This window comes from Callospermophilus lateralis, chromosome 5 (assembly GCF_048772815.1).
Source record: "Callospermophilus lateralis isolate mCalLat2 chromosome 5, mCalLat2.hap1, whole genome shotgun sequence".
Taxonomy (NCBI): domain Eukaryota; kingdom Metazoa; phylum Chordata; class Mammalia; order Rodentia; family Sciuridae; genus Callospermophilus; species Callospermophilus lateralis.
Window position 1 is genome coordinate 79,917,430 of NC_135309.1, and position 22,588 is coordinate 79,940,017.

The window sequence follows — 22,588 nt, forward strand, 5'->3', positions numbered from 1 at the left end:
TTACTGATAATTAGTCCTCTGTATTTCAAGTGACATAAAGGCATCCTGCACCGTCAGCTAAGGTGGGTGGGGTGAACAGATCTTGAACACGTGGTGAAGCTGCATGCTCACATTCTAAAACCTTGGATAAGAAATGGATAAAAGGATATGGATAAAAGAATTTCCACAATATGGAATTTTTTTTTTATCTTTTTAAATATTTTTGGTTTTGTTTTTAGATATGGTATGTAAGGAACTAAAGTTACACTGACCTAACAAAGCACACTTCTCAATTTGGCTCTGAGGGCTTGGTGTTCAGGGCATGAGTGCACAATCTCATGAGCAGAGATTGTGGAGTCAGTCCATGTTAATGTAGTCTGTACATGCACTCACATACCAATTGTATGTTAATAGTCTCTGCTCATAAATTTTTCTAAGAATTAGAATGCTATAGTCAAACAGTATCATGAAGCATCGATCACACTATCATTGTCTCAGCTTTTCTGGTGTTAGGAAATAATAGTAGGAAGACTGGTAGGGAAGAGAGGTTTCTATTTTATATTTTATGTAAAACATATCTGATAATTTTGGAATGTAATTTATCTAGTAGCAAAGGCTCATGTCCCTTCTTATGAGCTGGTGAGAGAACCCTTAGTTTTTTCCTGGATGTCTCATCAATTGCTACTATTTAGTTATTCCAGTACAACCTACAATAATTTTTATGTCCTGGATTTATTTCTACTTAAGAGAAATCTGAAAGACCAGTACTAAATTCAAAAAGCTCTTCACAAAAGCAATTAAACAGTTAATCCTGCTTTGAGCCTATTTATCTTGCAATATCGTGTAAAATCAGCTATTTATGGTGAATCAAGTTCAGAGGCTTAAAGTGAGTTCCTCTCCACTCAAAAACCTATAGAACAGCAGTGCAAATATCCATATTTTGCTTTTCCACACTACCTCTTGTGAGTAAGACACGTAGTCATTTAAGAACCCATGGTTTTCTTAATGAATTGGAATCACCTATGTGCACTGTGTTTGTGACATGCACATTTGCAGTTGGGGTCCACAGGAAGGACACCATTTCCTGGATCAAACCACAGAGTGCAAATATTGTGCCCTAAATAACACACTAGTTACTGTAAATGTCAGTAGAGGGAGTTTTTCCGACTTTGATTTAATGAAAGCCTACAGCAAAGCCAGCTGTTAGCACTTCTTAACTGCTTGTCAGAGGATCCAGAGGAGGTGGGGAGGGTGGAAAACATCTTTTCTCCATACTTTTGTCCTAAAATAAAGAGTTTCAACAGGTGTTGAATAGTGACACTGGGGGTCCTTTACAGCTTGAGGTTTTAGGTGCTTAATTTATAAGTTTTCCTATAGCATGGTTTCATGGATCTATAGTTCTATGAGGAAATTCATGTAAAATTGGTTTGGAATTTACATCTTGAATCCTCTTACCTGCAAAGTAAACTTTTGTGTTCATTTGTTTTCTGGGATTCCCCGTGAAGAATACCATAAAAATAAAAAAAGAGAGAAGACAGTGCTGGCCCTCTCTTTGTCACTTTTAGCTATTACCACACTAATTTTAAGCCATGTGTGTTTTGATTGATGTCATCTGCCTTTTCGGAACAAAGAAACCACTTGAAGCAAGCATATAGGGAGGAAAGTATGCAGCACTCATTTCAGTAATTTATGTCATTTCTAGAATGCATTAGTAAACACATGTGGTTGTTAAGGGTCTTGCCACCCCTGGAAATCCCTTTGACATTCAGCTGTGAGTGCTGCAGGGAGATAATCTTTCAAACCCAGAGAAAGTTTACAATCTTATTATCTTGAAGAGGAGAAGAAAGTTTCTTCCTCAAATGATTTATAACTTGAAACATGTTGTCATGTTTTGGTAAGTCCACTTTATTAATTCCATCCTTCTCTGTTGCACACTTTTTAAAAAATAAATGTGCCGTTGCAACATAGTACTTTCTCAATAGCATATTGTACTTATAATAGCATGATGGAAGTTGCTGGGCTTGGGTTAGTCATATAGAAAGTGTAGCCAAGTTCTGAGTAAAACCTCTAATTGAATTACCTGCAAAGCACTGACAGACAAGCTTTCAGGACAGACAAAGCTCTGCTTTCCCCAACAGAAATTGGTCATGTTTAAGTCTGCCTTTCTGACTATCCGATACTGGTTTTTGCCAGCACTTTCCCCAGCACTTTCACCCCCAGCCTCTGGTGGGCCTCTCTTCCTGCAGCTGAGGAGGAGCAGCCCCTAAAGCAAGAGGGCTCCGTTTTATCCTCTTGATTTAGAGAAAATTCATAACAGATCAAGTTAAATGGAAATGCCTTTGAAATGAAAGTCCAAAATATTTTTTCATAGATGACCCACATTCTTGCATGATTCTTTATTGTATTGAAATGTGGGATGTGAAAGTAGACTCCTCTGTAGCAGTTAGATCCATCTGAAAAGTATGATTTGTTGAAAGTAATCAGTTGTCATTGTCTCCTCTCTCTCTTGCCCTCTCTCACCACAGCCTCTGCAATCCCAGATAATGGAAGAAGGTCCTGCCTAAAACTCAAAGTCTTTGTGAGACCAACAAGTAAGTTCCCTAGATTGAGCTTCAGAGGGTGCCTTCACTGCGCATGCTTTATCGTGTGGTCTCGTTCACGGCGGTAAAAGTTTTTTTTTTTTTTTTTTTTTTTACTGTTAAATCTTGTGTGGTATCTGTTTCGTATATCAACATCCATGTTTTAGTTTTCATCATATTTTTTCTCATCATTCTTCATGATGCTTTTATTTAAATACACAGCAGTTGCTAACTTGTTGTTTCTTAGACTGTTGTACGTGCACAGCTAATGGGAACAATATTGGCATTCGGATACATGCCATTGATTGTAAAACAATCTTGACATAAATAAAAGGAAAAATAGAGAGAAAGAAAAAAAGAGAAATGGGAGTTTAAGGGTATCTTCACTAACATATTTGGCTGTTATCTCTATTTTTGTTATAGATAGCTGTATGAAAACTATAGGTGTTCATGATCGTGTTTTCGATGTTAACGACAAAGTAGAAAATTCATTAGAACCAGCAGGTTAGTATGCTTAGAGAATCTCTTTTAACAAATGCATCTCTCTCTCCGGTGCTTCAGCCCTTTTTTTTTCCTTTCTTCCTCTCTGCATGTTTGCATGTTACGATTGTTCTGCTTTTGCCCATTGCTTCCAATGCTAATATTACTTATATTCTACTTCATTCCTCCAGTTATCTTTGTGTAATGCATGTTAGATTAAATATGGCTTTTCTTTTTTTGGACATGGGTTTTATTTAATAAAGTATCCTAATATGAAGCCCCATCAGAATGCTAAAATCTCACTGCCTTTTGCCATATCCTCAGAGCATGCTGGTGGATCACTGTGAATATTAAAGAATCTGTTTTCATATAAGACAAAAAACATTTCCATTGTATGTGTTTATAAAATTTTCATTTTGATATCCAAATCTGTGGCTAAAAGTAGTAGGACTATTGAACAAAAGAGCAACCAATTCAGCGTATTTAGTTTTCCCTAGAAAATCACATACCTCATGAAACTGATCTAAAAAACTTCATTTTATTCCAATACTGTTTGTGCTGTTGTTGTCAATAGCATTTGTCTGGAGAAGTATAATCATGTTTCCACCACAGATTCACACACCTGCTGCTCTCACAAATGTACACCGTAGCCTGTTGAGCCAAATATGATCTTTGATTGCTGAGGCAAAATAAGACTTAAAGATAAATTTTTTCTAGTACTCAGTTTCACAGTTTCAAACTATCCCAGCCCTGTGAAAGAAAATAAAGCCCACAAGAACTCTCATTTAAGTATTTACGCTGTAGTATACTGTGGATAATGTAAACCTATAAACTATCCATTTGGTTATAAATTCAATTTGGCCATCAAATGCAGCTAGATTCTTTATGAAAGGTAGTGGCCCTCTATTCCCAGCTCATTGCTGTCCTTCCCATATAGTAGTATCTTTTCCTCCCCTCTCCTGCTGAAGATCATGATGCCTTTCTTTACCCATCTCCCATCATCTCAAAGCTGACGGGAAATAAAACTATTTTCACTTCACAAAGAGATTTGAGTCCCCTTATGCAAATGGAGAATTTTTTTCTTGTTTCTTTTTTGTATTTTTTGTAGTAAGACTTTTTTTTTCTTATTGTGATAGAAATTAAAGGAGCCTCAGGTCCACTTTATCCACTGAGTATTGTTACTGGGATAACACAGTCAATGAGCCTTAGGGAAACTTACCCTGAGTATACGCAGTGCCTCAGGACATACAATAGCTTTCACATTGTAACTGACAGGAAGAGTTAGGGTTTTTTTTTCCCCCCCAAGCATTCTTGTTTTTCTAAGGCAGGCATCTCACCCAAAGCACAAACAAGAGGTGTGTACAATGAGCTTTCAGAGGTCTTAGTGGCTCCCCAGGGATCAGTTAGCTGCTTTAGAAAGTTGCAAGGAATGAGTGCTGACACAGAGACATTTTAATTGTGTCCTAGAAATCTGGAAGCATTACTGTGACTTTCAAGGTACCAGTCTCCTCACAAGCTCAAGGATGTGGGCCATCATAGGAGCTGCAAGTCAAATGGAATATCTTAAAGAATATAGAGTTACGGGGTGTCATGGCACACACCCGTGACCCTAGCTACTTGGGAGGCTTAGGTAGGAGGACTGCAAATGTGAGGCTAGCCTGGGCAACTTAACAAGACCCTGTCTGAAAATAAAAATGGGCTGGGGATATAGCTCAGTGGTAAAGTACCCCTGGGTTCAATCCCAATACAACAAATAAATTATTTCTTTAAAAACAAACAAACAAACAAAAAACTATAAAGTCTACATTGTTTCTCTTATGACTGAGAAGACCTGTCCAGGCCACACAGCTAGTTAGATCGTTTCATATTCAGATCTCTTGGCTCCAGTATATACATATGTAAATAAAATTATTGTTCTTTATCATTTCTAGAGGTATAGATGTTCATAAGGAAGATTTTGCTCTCCTGAGTTTGGTAATAAGAATAAAGGTAACTAGAAGAGTTAGGCATGTTATAAATAAAAGTTGCCTGGGATTGTTTCTTGATACACATGCAGAATGAAGACATATCTTTACCATCATGTCATTTCCAGGTAAACTGACATTGCCTATTTAGAGAGAAAGAGACTGTTTAGAAACCCACATACTGCATGCTTTTCTCTGGTAAAGAAGAGGTATACTGAGGACTATTCTGCTATTAGGAAAATTACCTTTGAATTCAACTAATGATAACATGTGAGACATTAAGACACTTTTATACATGAGCATATTTCACTGTCAGAATTCAGGGAAATAAGTTTTCAGTGATCATTCAAAATTTTTAACAGCTTCAAATCTATAAGCATGTAACTGATGAAAGTTTGTAAACATTTAAGAGTATAGTTGAGAGAGTGTATGCATGCGCATACCCACGCTTGGGTGCTGGGAAGTACAGGGTAGGTATGCTTGCAGTTCCTTGAGATAGTTGTAACTGTATTTGCTTGCCAGTGAGCATCTTCATTAAAAAGGTGAGAAAAGGTTGAGCCACAGTCCTTGGTAGTGTGAATACCATAACAAATTTGAGGGTGTAAACTTATACCTTACAAAATTCAGCCTCAGAGCAATTCACCACTGTGTTAACTGGTTGAGCGAATGGATGTTCACCAGCCCCGGATGTTGATGCAGGCTTTCTGAATCCAGCAAGTCTGAAAGGATTCCACTGCATGTTCTCAACAATATGTACTAATTCACCTATCTTTGGAATGTATTTGTCTTTGTTGTTTGCTTGCAACACTTTGCCTGCCAGTTTCCTATCATCAGGGATGCAGGATGATCTCAGGGCAGACATATGCCACATTACATGCTCCAAAATATGGCTAGTGTTCTCTCAGTTAACCATTGAAACCCCTGTGTGGTGGAATCCTGTAGCCAGGAGACAAGACTTGATTTGGCTTCTGAAGAGGAACATTTTCTTCTTCCAAATAATGCTCACTGTTATATGTTAGAAATTCTCCCACATTTAGAAATTAGGTGTAATTTCCATTAGGGTAGATTTTGCTTATGAATTCTTCCTTAGAATTCTAAAATTGCTCAGATTTACCCAAAGGATAGCCAGTTTCTCATTTCACCCTTTGGAGCCATAGAGTATCCCATCATTGAGCCTCTATTTTAATCAAAGGATGCTTTGTAGAATCTTCACTGCAGAACATCATGTTGCAGGAATAAGAAAAGAATCATGATGCCCCAAGAAAATGGGTTTTCCCCTTTTCGGGGCAGGATGGTATACATTCATTGGTTGCTTATAAAAGGGCTAAGTCCACAGATTGTCCGTGATGAGAGGACTGAAAGGCACATTAAGCCTCATGCTTCACTTTAGATGAAACATGAAAGCCTTCCTCTCAATTTTCCTGTGAGGCCCTTTTACTGTGTCTTGTGCTGAGTGGGCCTCAAGTAATGACTAGGCTTTGCTGAGCACCTGGAAGGGACAGGAAGCAGTGAAAGGGTCACCTTCATTCTCACACTGAGTACATAAGAGCTGCTTTGGTTCCAAACTATGCAGAGATTAGGTAATATGTTAGTAAGAATAACGTGGAGAAGAACACATATAATTTCAGGTGTATAAATATAAGCAATATTTTAAAATGAACTCTGGGTGGGTATGGTGGCACACACCTATAATCCAAGCAACTCGGGAGGCTGAGGCAGAAGGATCACAAGTTTGAGGGCAGCCTCTGCAACTTAGCAAGACCTTGTCTCAAAATTAAAAAGTTAAAAGGGCTGGGGATATTGCTTAGTGGTAGAATGCCTCTGGGTTCAATCTCCAGTACATTAGTTAAAAAAAAAAAAAGTTCTATGGAATCCTCCGGGTTTATAGTTCTTGCAGTACTCCATTGTTTTGTTTGACACCATTTTGGTGCTCTTGGGGAAGTGATTTGAATTTTAATTCCAGGAATATTAAGGGTCTTCTACCCCCTATTAACTGCAAAATGCATTTGCAAGGCTGAAAAAGAGCAAAGAAAAGGAGGGTCTGCAAGTACTTGACTATCCTGTGCAGGACTACACACATTTTTCTCTTCATCATTTATCTTCCCATTCTTGCTTCCTAACATTTTCCTAAGCTAAAACCACTCCATCTAGGTTTTCTAAGGTCCAGGAAAGGGGAGCATGTTAGATGCAGCAGCATCTACATGAGGACAGGCTAATGTGATCAGAGAGCTAGGGGCAAAAAATGCCCAGCTGAGAAAATGTCTTTCTTAGTTTACATGAGAAATGGATGTGATGAGCAGAGACATCCATTGTGATTGTGACTCTGCCCAGCAAGAAAAAGTGTCCTTATTGTGATGTGTCATGTAGTAGGAAAATATAAATGAATTTAAAATAATGGATAGTTAACCCATTAAGGGGCTCAAGGTGAGCCTCTCAGGGATAGTTGGGGATTATCTTTTGAGATCTACTTAATTGGGAATAGTCACACTAGGGTCTCACTTATTACCTATCATTCTCTCTGACCACTGAGTGAATCCCAGTTGGCAATTGCCGAACTCCTACAGGATGCTGAAAATCTGCACAGAGGACCACTATTGGCCCCAGGAGCAAGTCATTCAGAGGTCATTTAGTCTAAAAGCACAAGTGAGACCAGGTGGAAGGAAGAAGATGGGCCATGCTACAAAATAGCACGGCTCGCTCACGGGCAAGCCTCCATCTATCTTTGGGCACTAATTACTGCAAAGTTCCCATTTCAAAGTTAAGCCTGTTAATCATGCAGATCAGGGAGGCTATCCAAAGTCAGAGGCAGCCTCGTAGAACACTTTATAGCTAAATAAAAGAAGCTTAACTCACTTAATCCATTTTATTTAGAAGAAAATTTGCATCCATGCTGATAATTTATGTGCCAAGCTTCAGCCTGATAAAAATAAAAATAGTCAAGTTCAAGTAATTTAATCCTGGAGATACAGGGCCAGTAATGGAAATAGCAGCATAATTGATTCCTAATTGAAGGAAAACCAGTGGGTACCAGTTTATTGAAGTTTACTGGGCATTACATATAGTTTATTTAAAATGCTGTTGTTTTGGTATTTAATTTTTTATATTTGAAAATTCACCTCAGCACCCGCCAACAAAGCATTCAACACTAATCCTATGAAATGACTAAAGAGAGGAAAATGAACAGCCCATTCTGGTTAACCACTAATATGCCAACATAACTGCCTCTTTCCCCTACGCTCTCCAACATGTTACTTTCCTCCCTGTGGCATCTTAGATTTAAAACATATATTTGATATTTCAAGTTTGTGCAAGACAAGTCTGACTGTTAGCAAACCAAAGTAACTCACATAGTGAAGGTTATAGTGTATGCACAATTTCTCCCCTCAGTTTTAAAGGAAAGTATTAATATTGCCAAGAAAGTCCAATTTTCTCTGCCTCTCCTTTGTTTGCTGTAAATAATGAGTGATTATGCAGACATGAAAGTCAATGGTGGCACAAGGTTCATTACCCTACTTTGCAGAGGGTGGCGAGGTCTGTTAACAGCAGGCTGCTGCAAGAGAGTTATTAAGGATGTGAAATCTCATTGGAATGTGTGCTTTCTATTTGAACAGATGACACCGTACATGAGTCAGCCGAGCCATCCCGCGGCGAGAACGCGGCACAAACACCAAGGATACCCAGCCGCCTTTTGGCAATCCTACTGTTCCTCCTGGCGATGCTTTTGACATTATAGCACAGTCTCCTCCCGTCACCTGTCACAGAAAACATCAGGGTCTTGGAACACCAGAGATCCACCTAACTGCTCATCCTAAGAAGGGACTTGTTATTGGTTTTTGGCAGATGTCAGATTTTTGTTTTCTTTCCTTCAGTCTGAATTCTAAACAAAAACTTGGGGTTGGGGGGACTGAATAAACTAGTTGCTGCCTCCCTCACCCCACCCCCAGCCCTTGCCCTTGACTTCTCTCACCCCTTCCAAATTAAATGGACTCCAGGTGAAAATGCCAAATTGTCGTAGTGACACCAGTGGTTCGTCAGCTCCTGTGCATTCTCCTCTAAGAGCTCACTTCCGTTAGCACACTGTGTGGATGGTATATGGACAAGGAAGAATAGTGGCAGATGCAGCCAGTGATGGCCAGGCCCGGGAGGGTTTCACTCTCCTATACAATATTTATGCCTTCTCATTCAGGACTGTAAGATGATCATGCAGGGCATCATGTCACCATGTCAGGTCCAGAGGGGAGGTATTAAAAATAGATATAATATTACACCATTTCCTCTAGGAGTATATAAATGAACAGGCTTCTAAAAGGTTGAGACACTGGGTTTTTTTAAAATATGACTGTCTTAAAGCATTCTTGACAGCAAAACTTGTATTCTGTAAAAGAAGCCTTTTTTTTCCAGGAGGCGAGTTGGGTGCAGGAATGCTAATACAGAGCAAGTGTGAAAACAGAGCAAACTATGTTTGGTGGGGGTGTGTATGTGTGAGTGCCTCTAATTTTTTTGGTGACTGGGCAGTGCACACCAGATCTTTTTTTTTTTTTTTTTCTTTGAATAAAGATCACCATGGTGCTACAACTTTTTTTTTTTTTTTTTTTTTTTTTTTTTTTTAAGAAACTCAAAGAGGCATTTTTATGAATAAAGTGACCTTCCCCAAGGCTGACAAGCCAGGGTTGATGATTACAGAGTGGAATAGCTTTGGCTGCTCCTCTGGGGGATGATATGTACCAAGGAAAGGATGTCAGTGGCCAGAGGAGATGTGATTTGGCTTTGCTGGAGCGCCAGTGTGCTGTGGCCTTTTCCCGACTCCCACCCCAATGCCCACGTTTTGCTCCACACTCCACAACTGCAGGGGGCTCAGACAAAAAAAAAACCCCTGTCACCAGGAGAGTCAATCAGCACTACTTGGGAGGGCTAAAGGGAAATTTGGAATAAAAATTCCAAAGTTTGGAATAAAAGAATTCAAGCATTGATTTTATATTCTTTCCCTTTCTGACACAGCCTAAAGCGTAGGGGGAACACGTGTTTATCTGTGGGAGATAAACAAGATGGAGTCCCAAAGACTTTAACAAAATATTTTTTTAAAAATCCACTAGAATAGAAAATACATTATTTAGATATACTTTATGCTGAGAGTGAGTATATATGCTTGTCCTATTTAAACTTGTGAGAAAAAGTGGTATCCCTTGATACATTTAGAAATATGGGGGCTATCTTGTTTCATTGTGGGGGTGGGGCAGAAGGAGAATAAACACAGGATGACCCTGTTTAAGGAATCTTAGCATAGGCAACAGGGGACGTTTCCAGTTGATTACCAGGAAATGTGAGCCTTGGGGTTTCTACTGGTGGGACTGTCATGAACTTTAAACTCCAAAGCCTAGACAGGGAGAAGTGTCAGACCAATGGAAAAGTGATCTAGCCTTTTATGCTATTGCACGACATGTCAATAGAAACCATGCCTTTCGAAATAATTAAGCAAGTCAATAAATGCAATGATCATGTAAAATGTGAAAAATTTGAAAGCATTCCAGCAAAATAAGGATTTTTATATATTCGTTTTTTAAAATGTATATGTAAAAAAAAGGGGGGGTCATGTTATAGACGGACTTCATGAATGGGAATTTGCTTAGAATTGTGACTAGTTTTGAATTAAAAAAATATGTGAATGAAAGGCAGCTGTAAATGTGCTGCACCCTAGAGAGTTGTACACATGTTGAAATGTAATCTGGGCTTACCTGATGGTTTAGAGTGGATGTTACTGCTGAGTCTGTTCTCACTTGGAACTTTGTGAGTGGGGTTGCCAGCTTCGCAGATACCATCAACCCTTCTCCCCAATATCAGGAACTTCTCTGGAGTGGCAGAGTCTTATCACAGAAGGCACCCACTATTTCATTGAAACAAAAGTCCACAGCATTCAATTCCTTTTTCATTTAGCTATTTATAAGCTTAATACTCTCAGTAGTATCCAGAAATCTTATTCTTTTTATTAATAGTTACAGGCTTGTTGGTCCAGTGGGACTTGGGTAGGGGGAAAAAAAGATACCTTTTAAAATGGATCAATAGGCAGAACGAAAATAATACTGCATGTTCTATAGCCGAGGAAATCAAACAATCCTGTAATAATTCCAGTTAGTCATAACTACATTAGCAGTGCTAATTTCATTTTAGAAATGGTGACTTCTGTGGTTTTTCTAGCATTTGTCTCTAACAAATAATGAAATAATTACTCATGGCCCTCTCTGCCATTGTCTTTCATTTTTCACAGGGAAATTAGACCCTTTTACTTCACTATTGTGCCACCACAAATTAAGTTAAAAAAAATTAGCAAGACTTTCCACACCAGTAGACAATATGCTTCTCAACCTATAAATGACATAATCATAGCTAATGCAATTGCCGTGGAGTTTTCAAGAAGATGATTGGTATCAGACAGTTTTCATCTTGTCCAAAAAAACGCTGGTGGCCTTTTGTAGTGGTGTTACAATCCTCTGGGGGCTTAGGAGGATGTCATGTAACTTTGTAGCAGCTTTTAATTTAAAAAAAAAAAATTCAAAGACTGAAGGGCAGCCATGACTGCCCCTCAGCCCCAGTTGGTAAAACCCCAGCGACCTTTGCCCCTGGTTGCCAAGGGCTTTGCAACATGAAGCAGGGAAATAAGGATCTGTCTGTTTAGTGGATACCGTGTATCCTGTAATAGACCAGGTAACAGTTCGTGTTAGTTTAGACTATTGTTTTGTATTGTACTTTCTTGGGTGGCAGAGGAAAGAAAAGAAAAACATTAAAAAAAAAAAAAGCGTTCTTTAAATTCTGTATTATTAGCAACCTCTGTTGTATATAGTGTTTGATAATAAAGTATTAATTTGATTCTTATGTCTTTTGTAAGTGAGAACAATAGACTTTCAGGATACAAAACATGCATTGAGGCTTTGAAACATCCAGTGTGTACATTCTTAAGAAAAGTCACAAATGGCTGAGACACTGCTCCATATACAGGACTCATGTGGTCATCACCCATCTAAGCTTAAGACTCCATCATCTTGGGACCTGGAACAACATGACTTTTTTGACCAATATCTTGTCCTCAATGTTTTCAAGGTCTGATGTTGGAGCCCTATGGTCCTCCCCTACCCTAAGCATGTGGTTTGAAAAGGTTTGGAGAATTTAGTAATGGTTCTGTACTTTGGTTTGGTTTTCTGTTTATGGTTGTTTCATGGACTGTTTCATTTTTCCCAGGAAAAGTCTTGTCGGTATCAAGTGCAGCTCAGGCACAGGAAAGGTTGCAAACCAATCCCTTTAGGAAGATTAAATGGGAGCTGTTTCCCTCTGTACAATGTGAGAGGAAGAGTCACACTGTACCTGTAGATTTTCAGGGACTCTGTTTTTCTCCGGTGCCTTAGCAACGGCTGCAGCCATTTTTTATTAGTTTCAAAAAATTAGAAAAACAGTTTTTAGCTCCTCCCTTCCATTCATTGCTCTCAAAGTTGTGGTCACTGGCTTTTGTTTTGAAAAACCACCTCCACCAGCACCCTGGTTTGCCTTACAACTCCCTCAACTTTTTATGCTTTTTAAAATTATTATTATTTGTCTCTCGCTTTCCTCCTACATTTTACTTTCCCTCAGAGCCGTGAATGGGCAGGTCTGTCTCTGGTTTGGCATCACTGAGTTTTTCCCATGCATTTGCCCCAGAGCTGCTCGGATGTGAGACAAATCTCCCTACAATGGGCTTGCTCCCATTGTCTGTACAGTTTAATAGATGCTGGCATGTTGGAGGTTACCCATGAGTCAAAATCCGCTTTCCATGCTTACTCTTGACACCCCATTGAAGCCACTCATTGTGTGTGCGTCTGGGTGTGAAGTCCAGCTCCGTGTGGTCCTGTGCTTGTACTGCCCTGCTTTGCAGTTCCTTTGCACTTACTCATCGAGTGCTGTTTTGAAATGCTGACATTATATAAACGTAAAAGAAAATGTAAAAAAAAAAAAACACACACAAACAAACCCATACAATCTGTATTTGTATATACACGTGTCCGTACAAGTATACCTAAATAAAAATTAAAGATTTTCATCATTTTAATTGGATCCCTCCTTCTACTTCTTTGTTCCTTGAATGACGCCTTTATTTCAGGGGCTACTTGTACTCTGCTGATTTTTCAAAATCTTTGTGGACAAAAAAGATAATACGACATGCACAAGAGAGGGCCTGGGAAGCTCAAAGAATGCAGGGTTCAAAATGGCCAAGTATCTAAGATAGGCACATTCCAGATATTCTGTTGAGAGAATGGTGAGATTTCAGCCTTGTCTCTGTATTGAGCCTTAAAATAGTCACATTGACAAGCCCTGCATCCTAAGACAACTTAAATAAGGGAGGAGTTACACACAAATTATATTCTTTCACTTTTCACAAATTTTTTCACCCTATCAAGAAAAAGACCAAATAAACATTTTTCTAGCAAACTTTTACACTTCAGAAAGAAATAGTTAACAGTAATAACAATCACTTCAACAAAACCCCACACGTCAATAACTCACTGCCAACGAAGAATTAATTTTTCACTGTGTGACCCTGGGCAAGTCACAATACCTTTAAGACTCAGTTTTCTTATTGTACATAACAGGGCTATAGAAGTGATGTTCATTTTTTGATTTTCTGAATTCTGTCCTTTTTGGACACTGCAAAGCCCATTTTTGCATTCAAGTTATGTGTTTTTGCCTTTGATAATGACATTGCTATAAGCACAATTTGAGAATTTCATCTGTAAAGGAAAGAAAAATCAAATATCTGACATAATAGACACCTAATGCATTTCAAGACTTGGCTTTAATTACACCATGTTAACATTAAACTCATTGAGAGCTTTTTATTATGCTTAATCATTTGATAGGGCACTAAACACTAATTATAACTTACTGTAACCTTCTTTTCCTAATGAAGAATGACAGCTTTATAGAATGAGAAACAACTCACATTAAAAAAAATTGTTTTTAAAGAAAGCATACTGGACTACCTATGTGCATTTTCTGACCAGAACAGCATTATGTGATCATTACCATCTTCACCATCATCATCAAAAGCATTTAAGCAATCATGACATTGTGCTCAGTCAGTGCTGTACAGAGCAATGCTTAATATCTGTACTTTTAAAGTTTACAAAGTAAGACAGACGTTATGTGTAAGCGTAACAGTGATGATTTATAGAGTAAATATATAATTCAAGCATTTATATTGTTCATAAATAATAGGGGAGATATATGTTTTTTGTTTAAACAAGTGATTTTTTTAAGGTTGGAGATTTTAAGATTAGGAAGCTTGAGTTAAATCACATTTTTAAAATAGTTAAAATTAGGTTAATAGCTTCTTGGGAAATCTTGGTGAGTTAAAAATTGTAGGCTTTAAGAGTATGGCAAAATGCATGGAAGAATTTTTCTTAGTAGCTGCAAAGGTGACTGTGAAAGTGAGAAAAACCCAAGACAAAATCTGAGTGTCATTGAAACAAATTTTGAAGATACTGGTCCAGAGAAATCACCATTTTTCCGCTAAGGAAATAGAGGAAGTGATAAAAAGATGACAATTTCAGATTCCACATTATAGAATAATCGGATAGTTGCTCCTGAAGCTGATACTGTATTTACACCAAATTGTGACCTTGCCCAGAATCTCAGTAAAGGTGAAGGCTACATCAGAGATGAGGGAAATGAGATAAAGTACAGAACTTGCAAAAGTAGAAGGTAAGATGATTTGAAAATTGATGTAAGCTTCTGATTAAGAGGCAGTTCTCAATAAATACTGCTGTGTACTCTCACAGGAAAGCAAGATGGACCAAAAATGGGACAATGGGAAGTTTTGCATGAACCACACTTACTTTGGTAACAAAGCATTTGGAACACTTGAGTCTGAGGAGTTGTTTAGAAAGACTTAGAGGTGATATTGTGGAGTCTAGATTTTCATGCATTTGGTGAATAAAATATACATATATATTTTGGATCTGTATTTCTTATAGGAATGTCTAGGTGTAATTTTAAAAGTTCAAGATGGTCCTGGTAAATCATTCATTAACACTCTAACAATTTATTAGGAACTGTTTGCAAAACAGTTTCTTAGAGATGGTTTGCAAAGATTATATTCATGTTCTGCTAATAACCTAACCAATCCTTCAGGAAAACATTGGCAAAAATGCTGTGAAATGCATTATAATTTTCACCTTGGAAAATAAGTACTTCTGGAAATCATTATAAACAGCTAATCAAGCCAATATTTTCTATCAGTTTTTAGTTTGATACATTCTGCTTTATGACGTTGTAAAGTGTTTAAATACAAATGTGTTCCTATATTTAAGATGGAATTGTAATGCTAGACCCTCTAAACCATAAGTTTGAATCAATTATGTGTCTTTTAAAAATACAAGTGATAAGTAAATTCATACAATTATTTAAAGGCAGCAAAGAATCAGTTAAGAACATCACCAAGGGTTCAGTTGGTTTGGGGAAGAGATGAGTAGCCATCTCTTTTGTTTCTTTAGAACAAACAAAACTAAGAAAAACATAGTATCTACTTAAAAACAGTGCACTTGCTGTGCTGCTTTAGTCAGCTTTTGCATCACTGTCACCAAAGTACCTGACAAGAACAACTTAGAGGAGGAAATGTTTATTTGGGGCTCACAGTTTCAGAGATCTCAGTCCGTAGATGACTAATTTCATTGCTCTGGGCCCAAGGGAAGGAGAAAGGAGAACAAGGCATGCACCCTTCTCAGGGATGCCCCTAGTGACTCACCTCCTCCAGCCATGCCCTATCCCTGGTTACTACCCAGTCATTCAAACTAGGATGGACCCAGTGTGGTATAGCTCTCGCAATCCAATCACTTTACCTCTGAGAATTCCTGCCTTAAGACAGGAGCTTTTGGAGCACATCTCATATCTAAACCATAATGTGCCACACTACTTCTGGGTAAGTCTCCTACCTCCCCTTTTTCAAACAGAATGCAGTTTCTAAGCACCTTCTATGTAGAATTTCTGGAGCCCCTTTTTGGAATTGGGGAAATGTAAGGGGATGAAAGGCCTCATGCTCAGCCTATCCCTACATAATGACCTTTTCAACAGTTTCTATCAGAGATTGCTGCACTCAGTATATGCAGAGAATGAAACATGATTTCACTACTTTTTTTTTTAAATTAAAAATGACCCCCTGTTCCCATCTGAATATCCCATGAGTCCTGTCATCTCACTGCCAGTGGCATTGGTTATTGTCCACGCTGAATGAAGATAAACAAGCTTCAAGTTAAAAGAGTTCTTTCAGTTTCTTCCCTTGCCATCTGCTTTTTTTGATTCAGAGTTTAATTTCTAAACATGGAGTTTTCTATAATATTAATGAGAAAGACCTTTTTAGCTACACAACTTACGTCATAACAGTCCTGGGGTAAAGATGCCAGCACCAGAGCTGCGGCAGGGGCATGGATGGATATGACCATTTAGGGTAGAAGCACCATCCCCCTGACGCTGTCAGTCAAGGTTAATTCAGAAGAATTCAGTCTAGTGGGTGGTTCTCCAAGTCAATAACTTGCTTCAAAATATCCTGAATTTTAGTCATGATTATTCAAGCAAGAATTTCATGTCACTTGGTAACACATGGATGCTTGTCAATCTTGACAAGAACACAAAGGGAAGGATTTTAAGAAATCTTGAAGAGAGATTACAATGGGAAAATAGAACAAAATATTTTTGCCTGCTGTTTCGTTCACAAGTGCCAGGTGCTCCCTCAAACTGCATGTATGATTCAAAATGTGGGTAGTCAGTCAGTTTCTTTCCTTCACAGCCAAGACTCTACAATAAGAGAAAGAACAAGTTTCTTCCCACACACACCTTAGAAAAAGCATTTTATCATTACCCTTACCCTGATATCCTCTCCTTTTTGTGTTCAGAGCTTGTTCTTTTGGACCAAAAAGGAAAAAGAAAGAAAAGAAAAAAAAAATTGTGTAGCCCAGAGTGTGGAACAAGTAACTCCTCTTAAATTTGTGCTCTGCTTTACTGATCTGAACATGTTTTCTACAGTGGACAGAACAGGATGATCCATGTCTTTCTTCATTTTTTACTAAAGACAGTGTGCCAGCCTGAAAGCTGACTCCATTTATTTCTCCTGCAGGGAGCCAGCATGTTCCTTCTCCTGGAAGATGCAGGTACTTAAAATAGTAATAGGCTTTGTGGCTTATAGAGTATTTCATCCTAAGATCTCACAGGCATAAAGAATAAAACATAAACTAATGGCTCTTTCCAACAAGCAGAGGAAGAATTAACTGGAAAGGGGAATTGTCATCATTCTTCGCTAGAGAAACAGAAAGAAGAAAGCTGCTTTACTTAGGTAGCCCAGAGAAAGAAGGAGAGTCGAGCTGATCCAGGATTTGGACAGAGGCCCCCCCCAGTCTGTTACTTTACATTCTTAAGATCTTCAGAGCTCCATCTGATGCAAAAACAAATGACATGTCTATCCCTTTTTAAGGAAGTTTCCAATGCAATGTAATTGGGAGAAAGGTACTGGGCAACTTCCCAAATTTTTCTTATTTGTGAGTTAGTGTTTTTAATCATAAAAGTAGACTTTTCAAATGTAACGTCTATAGTTTCTCAAGGTATCTCTTATCTTCTGTTCACATTCAGACTCATCTGTAAAAATTAAGAAAAATTTAAAAGAATATAGTCATCCCTAGGTATGGTTCCAGGACTCCTGCAGATGCCCAGCTCTGAACACTCAAGTCCTTTCTATGAAATGGTGTAGTATTTACACGTAACCTACACACATCTATACTTTAAGGTATCCACATTACTCACAATTCCTAACCAAAGAAAATGATATGTAAATAGTTATTTTTAAGGCATAATTACAAGAAAAAAAGTCTACACATGTTCAGTACAGATGCATTTTTTTTCCCCAAGTATTTTCAAACCTGAAGATGCAGAGGGCCAATTGTGATTTGTGTTGTCACTTCTTCCAGCACTTTCCCCATATCCCACAATAAAGTGGTCACACTCTTTTACATTTTCTCTAACTTTATATATTTTATGTATTGCAGCATCTTTTTTTTCCCCCTTGGCATTGTTTGTGCTAAGCAACGTGGTATTTGAAAGAACACCCTGAGGGTCACTTTAGATACATTTGAACATCAGTCTCATCACAGGGCAAAACTATGATGGTTAAAAGGAACCATGCTGGGGGATGGTCCTGGGAGCATTTTGCGTATCTGACCACACTCTGGAGAATTTTCCAGAGCCCAGCTGTAAGTGGGAGCATCATTTCGTCATTTAGATCCTTGCTGTCTTCCTCAGTTTTCTTCATTTCCCCACCCACAGAGGTGCCCAATGTTCCAAGGCCAAGCAGAACCATCATTCCACCAATGTGTGGGCCCCAAACTCTTTTCATGGGGCTAGCTGGCTGAGTCTGAGTATATGTAGACTGTGAGGTAGAGAACAAGGACTGAACCTTCAAAGGTCTCACCAGTTTATGCAACAGAATCCCCAGAGGTGACAAAAATTCATGTCAGTTTGGAAATTCCTTAAATTCACTCTCTAGATTTATCCAAGTCTGAACTGGATGCTGGCACAAATTACAAACCCTTGATTTGCTCTTAGTTCAGATTTTGAGGTTACCGTGAATTAGAGTGCCCTGTATTCTGTGTGGGTCTTGACCTTCTCTGGTTCCTGTCAGTATTCTACAAAGCAAGTTAATCTCCCTGGTAAGTGACAGCTCTGCCCCTTGTAACTGGCATGGAATCAATTTTTTAACTTGATTTGAGAGGTGAGGAGAGTATCAACAATTCAGTACTAGCTAGTGGATTCATTAGCAGGCTGAATAAGTTTTAGCTAGAATCTGTTTGGCCGTCCTTATTTCTCAGTTCAGTTTTTTTTTTTTTTCCCTTTTACCATCAATCCTGCCCACAAGACTCATTGCCTACTCTGTGTACTAAGGACACCAGCCTTCTTTGCCAAACTGCTCAAGGCAGACATACACACTATACTGCTATAGCCCAAATTCTGACACCTCCATAGCGAGGAAGGAGAAAAAGATGGGTTCTCCAGATAGTGACCAAATTCCCCAGGCTGCTATGAAGAGCAAAAGAGAGAGCACAGAATAAAGCAAAGGTATCAACCTCAAGACAGCTGGTTATTATACACAGCAGGCACATACAATTTTCTACAACTAGCCCCTGAAACACAATCAAGTCTTCCTTCAATAAATAAGGATAAAACTTACCCTGAAGGAATTGACATTCATTTTTTGGTGGGAGACTTGCAAAAAAAGAAGATTGGCTTTTCTTTTTCTTTTTCTTTTTTCTTTTTTGGTAGTGGGAATTGAACCCTGGGGCACTTAACCCCTGAGCCATATCCCCAGCCCTTTTTAAAATATTTTATTTAAAGAAAAGATCTCACTAAGTTGCTTAGGGCCTCGCTACATTGCTGAGCCAGGCTTTGAACTCACAATTCTCCTGCCTGAGCCTCCTAAGCTGCTTGGACTCTAGGTATGTGCCACCATGTCCAGCTCCGTTTTTCAATCACTACAATATTTTCTCTGTTTCTAAAACTGTTCTCTCTCCTGATAAAGTTCATGGATAGTCAGGCAGAAACAACGGAAAATAATACTATGTAATGGTAAGTGGTAGGGGGAGGAATATGCCCTCATCCATCACAAACTTGTACTCTATGCTCCCCACTGTGGTCACAGAATCTTGGTGCAATTGTCATTTGAAGACCATCCCATTGACAAACTTACCCGAGGGACTGAAGCAGAGTCATACAGGATGCCTGCCATTCCTGTCAGTGGGGGAAGGACATGCTGACTTATGGTTCTTGTCTCTCAACATTCATGATGTCTGTTGGCCTTGAGAAGCACATAGTTTAGAGGGAAGAGTTCTCTTTCTGAGGAAAGATCTGTAACCTTCCCTGTGGAAAGTAAGTACCAACCTCCCTTGAAAGGAATATATATTCATATTCTTCCAAATAGCTGTGGAAGAATATGAATATATATTCCTTTCAAGGGAGGTTGGTTGATGTTCCTGTGGAAGCTGGGGGAAGTTTATTCCCAAATCCTACAGAGTGACTCCAGGATATTAGAATTAGTGGGATCACAGCAAGCTTCTCATCTTAAAATAAGGGTTAGCCCTATGTATGCCCTATCATGAGTTGCTAACTGTACCACAATGGCTTGATTCTTATAAAGAAAAAAAAAAAAAAAAAAAAACCTTCTGTAAAGGACAGAGGAAAAATGAAATACACCATGTCTTAGAATCTAGAACACTTAATAACTTCCTATTGTTGCCAAGTAAATGATATCAAATCACATACATACTGTGAGTTACTTCACTTCACCCAAAACTAGCTCCAGGAAAGAAGAATATAAAGACTTCCTTGTTGATTTTAGTCATAATTTATGGAGCACATACTATATGCCAGAACCTATGCTAAGCATTGTATATTTTTAATAGGTGACCAGCCCCACCCAGGTAAAACTCCTAATCATTATAAAGTTGTACATATCAGTTGTGGAATTTGTCATCTGCACAGTCCCTTCTAAGAAAAAGAAGGAAAACAGTTGGAAGCCATGTAATATATCAAGTCATCTCATTCATGGTCATAGTTGATTGGACAGGGAGCAGGCACCTAACCCAAAGGCAGCCAATATGCAGACCAGTCAGCATCCTGTAAGAGGAAAGCTCTCCTCTTACTTATTTAGTAATTACCCGGGACAATTACTGTGTTCCTCTTGGGAGGTAATATAAATAGAATGAGTCACAAGGCAATGGGGGAGAGGAGGAAAAAAAAAAAAAAGCAGACATGCAGAATGTATCTTAGGCACATTTCTTCTAGCAAAGCTCAACTTGGATTGCTCGCTTTCACTGATCTGCTTCCTTAAACCCAGAATCACCTCCTAGTTCCAACCACTCTAATGCCTGGTCTTTATCTGGCTTCTATTTTGAGGATTTCATGAGATTATGACTCCATTATTAGCATAGGCATCCTTTAAATAAGCCCTCATTATTTGAGCTACCCTGTGTGAATCACAGTGCCTTACAAGCAAAATAGTCTATTAAACAAATATGATAGGATTAGAAGGTTGTGAAGAAAGAGCAATGGAAGCACAGAGGGAGTAATTAATACTACTAGAATTTAAGAACCCGATTTTGAATTTTAATATATTACATACTGTAGAAATTTGCCATATTTCAAAGGTCACATCTAAATTGACACTATGAATTATATAAAATGGCACACTTAATTTTGTTGAAGATACAGACTTTTTCATGGGGTTGAATATAAAATCAATAGTGAAAATAGCCACTTTTCCCTGCTGATATCCCATATCAGTTGGAGGAGGAGTTTTAAAAGACTAATTAAGAGAGTCTTTGAGATGGACCATAAACAATGAGACCAATGCCAAACACTACTGCAAATAGGCTCAAGAATCCATAGTGAGGCGGGCAGGGAGGGGGACAGTTAGTGGACTCTTAATTCCACAGGACTTGGCCAGGAGAATTTTCCTTAATTGCACCTCTGCTTGGGAACCTGGGTTGCTCCCCATCAACATGTGACATTCCCCTAACAAAGTGATGTGCACTATCAGCCTGTCTAAAACTTGAATTGGTGGCAACTTGTTTCTACTTGGCATAAACCCCAGGGAAAGCAGAACTTGCTGAGCAGTTTTGAATGTCACCAATGTTTCCCAGCACTGTTAGCCTCATGCTGGAAAGGCAATTCCTCATGGAGCGTGAATGTTGTCACTAATGGTGGGGAAGAATCCCTAACAAGCACAGACCAGGGGCAGAAACTTCTTTTGGTATACATATTTCCTTCCACAAGCTCATAGCATTTAAAAATTCCTTTTCAGTGGTGAGAATACTTAAGCTGAAAGGCAGGAAAGGAACATTTCAAGGAAAGAATTTGTGGTACAAAAGATGTCCCCACTGGTTTAAATCTGTGTGCCCTGAATGAGAGGGGGTGGCAGTGGGGAAACACATTATTCCAATTTCACTTGGCTGCTGTGGAAGTTTTGCTGGATTTTCTTTTACTCCTGTGAAAAGCTCTCAGTACTGATGGGAGAGTGCACAGTTTAGATAAACTGGATTAGAAGAAGAGAGAGAGATGGATATAATACTTTCTTAACACTAAAAATGGGATGGCTGCCTGCTATAATAAGCCCAAGAAAAGGGCCACGCTTATCTCAACTTCAACCTGACGTCAGTAATTATACAGAACATGAGAAGAGAGGTCCCTGTTAACCAAAGCAGGGGGTTTATCTGGCCTTTGTAGGCTCCTGGATAAATCCATTAGCAGTGCAGCCTCACTATCCCCCTCTTGGAGTACAGTGTTTACCCTTATCTTCTGCTAGACACAAAAGCACAATCAAGACAAAGCCTAGGAATGTGTGGCTCTTCTTGCAAGTGAACACCTCCCATGCTTATCTCTTTTAATTATTATTTATATTCTGCATTTGTTTTCAGGTTAAAGTAAAATAAGTAGAAAAGCCACCCTGCATTTCCTGGACTCTGGTCTCATTAGCCAGATTTCCTTAAAACTCTGGTACTTCAGAGAAGTTTTGCCAAGTGGCTAAATGAA

At 38.7% G+C, this 22,588-nt stretch overlaps 1 protein-coding gene across 2 annotated transcripts in view; it reads left to right on the top strand.

Annotated features, from left to right (window-relative positions):
* Efna5 (ephrin A5) overlaps positions 1-13,073 on the top strand; it is a 277,348-nt gene extending 264,275 nt beyond the window's left edge. The window contains exons 4-6 of one of the 2 annotated variants that reach the window (XM_076856945.2): positions 2,505-2,570; positions 2,982-3,062; positions 8,614-13,073. In XM_076856945.2, coding sequence (XP_076713060.1) covers positions 2,505-2,570; positions 2,982-3,062; positions 8,614-8,735 — 269 coding nt within the window. In that variant the 3' untranslated portion in view covers positions 8,736-13,073. The remainder of the gene's footprint in view (positions 1-2,504; positions 2,571-2,981; positions 3,063-8,613) is intronic. The other variant, XM_076856947.2, reaches the window with a different exon arrangement.
* Positions 13,074-22,588: the final 9,515 nt, after the last annotated feature.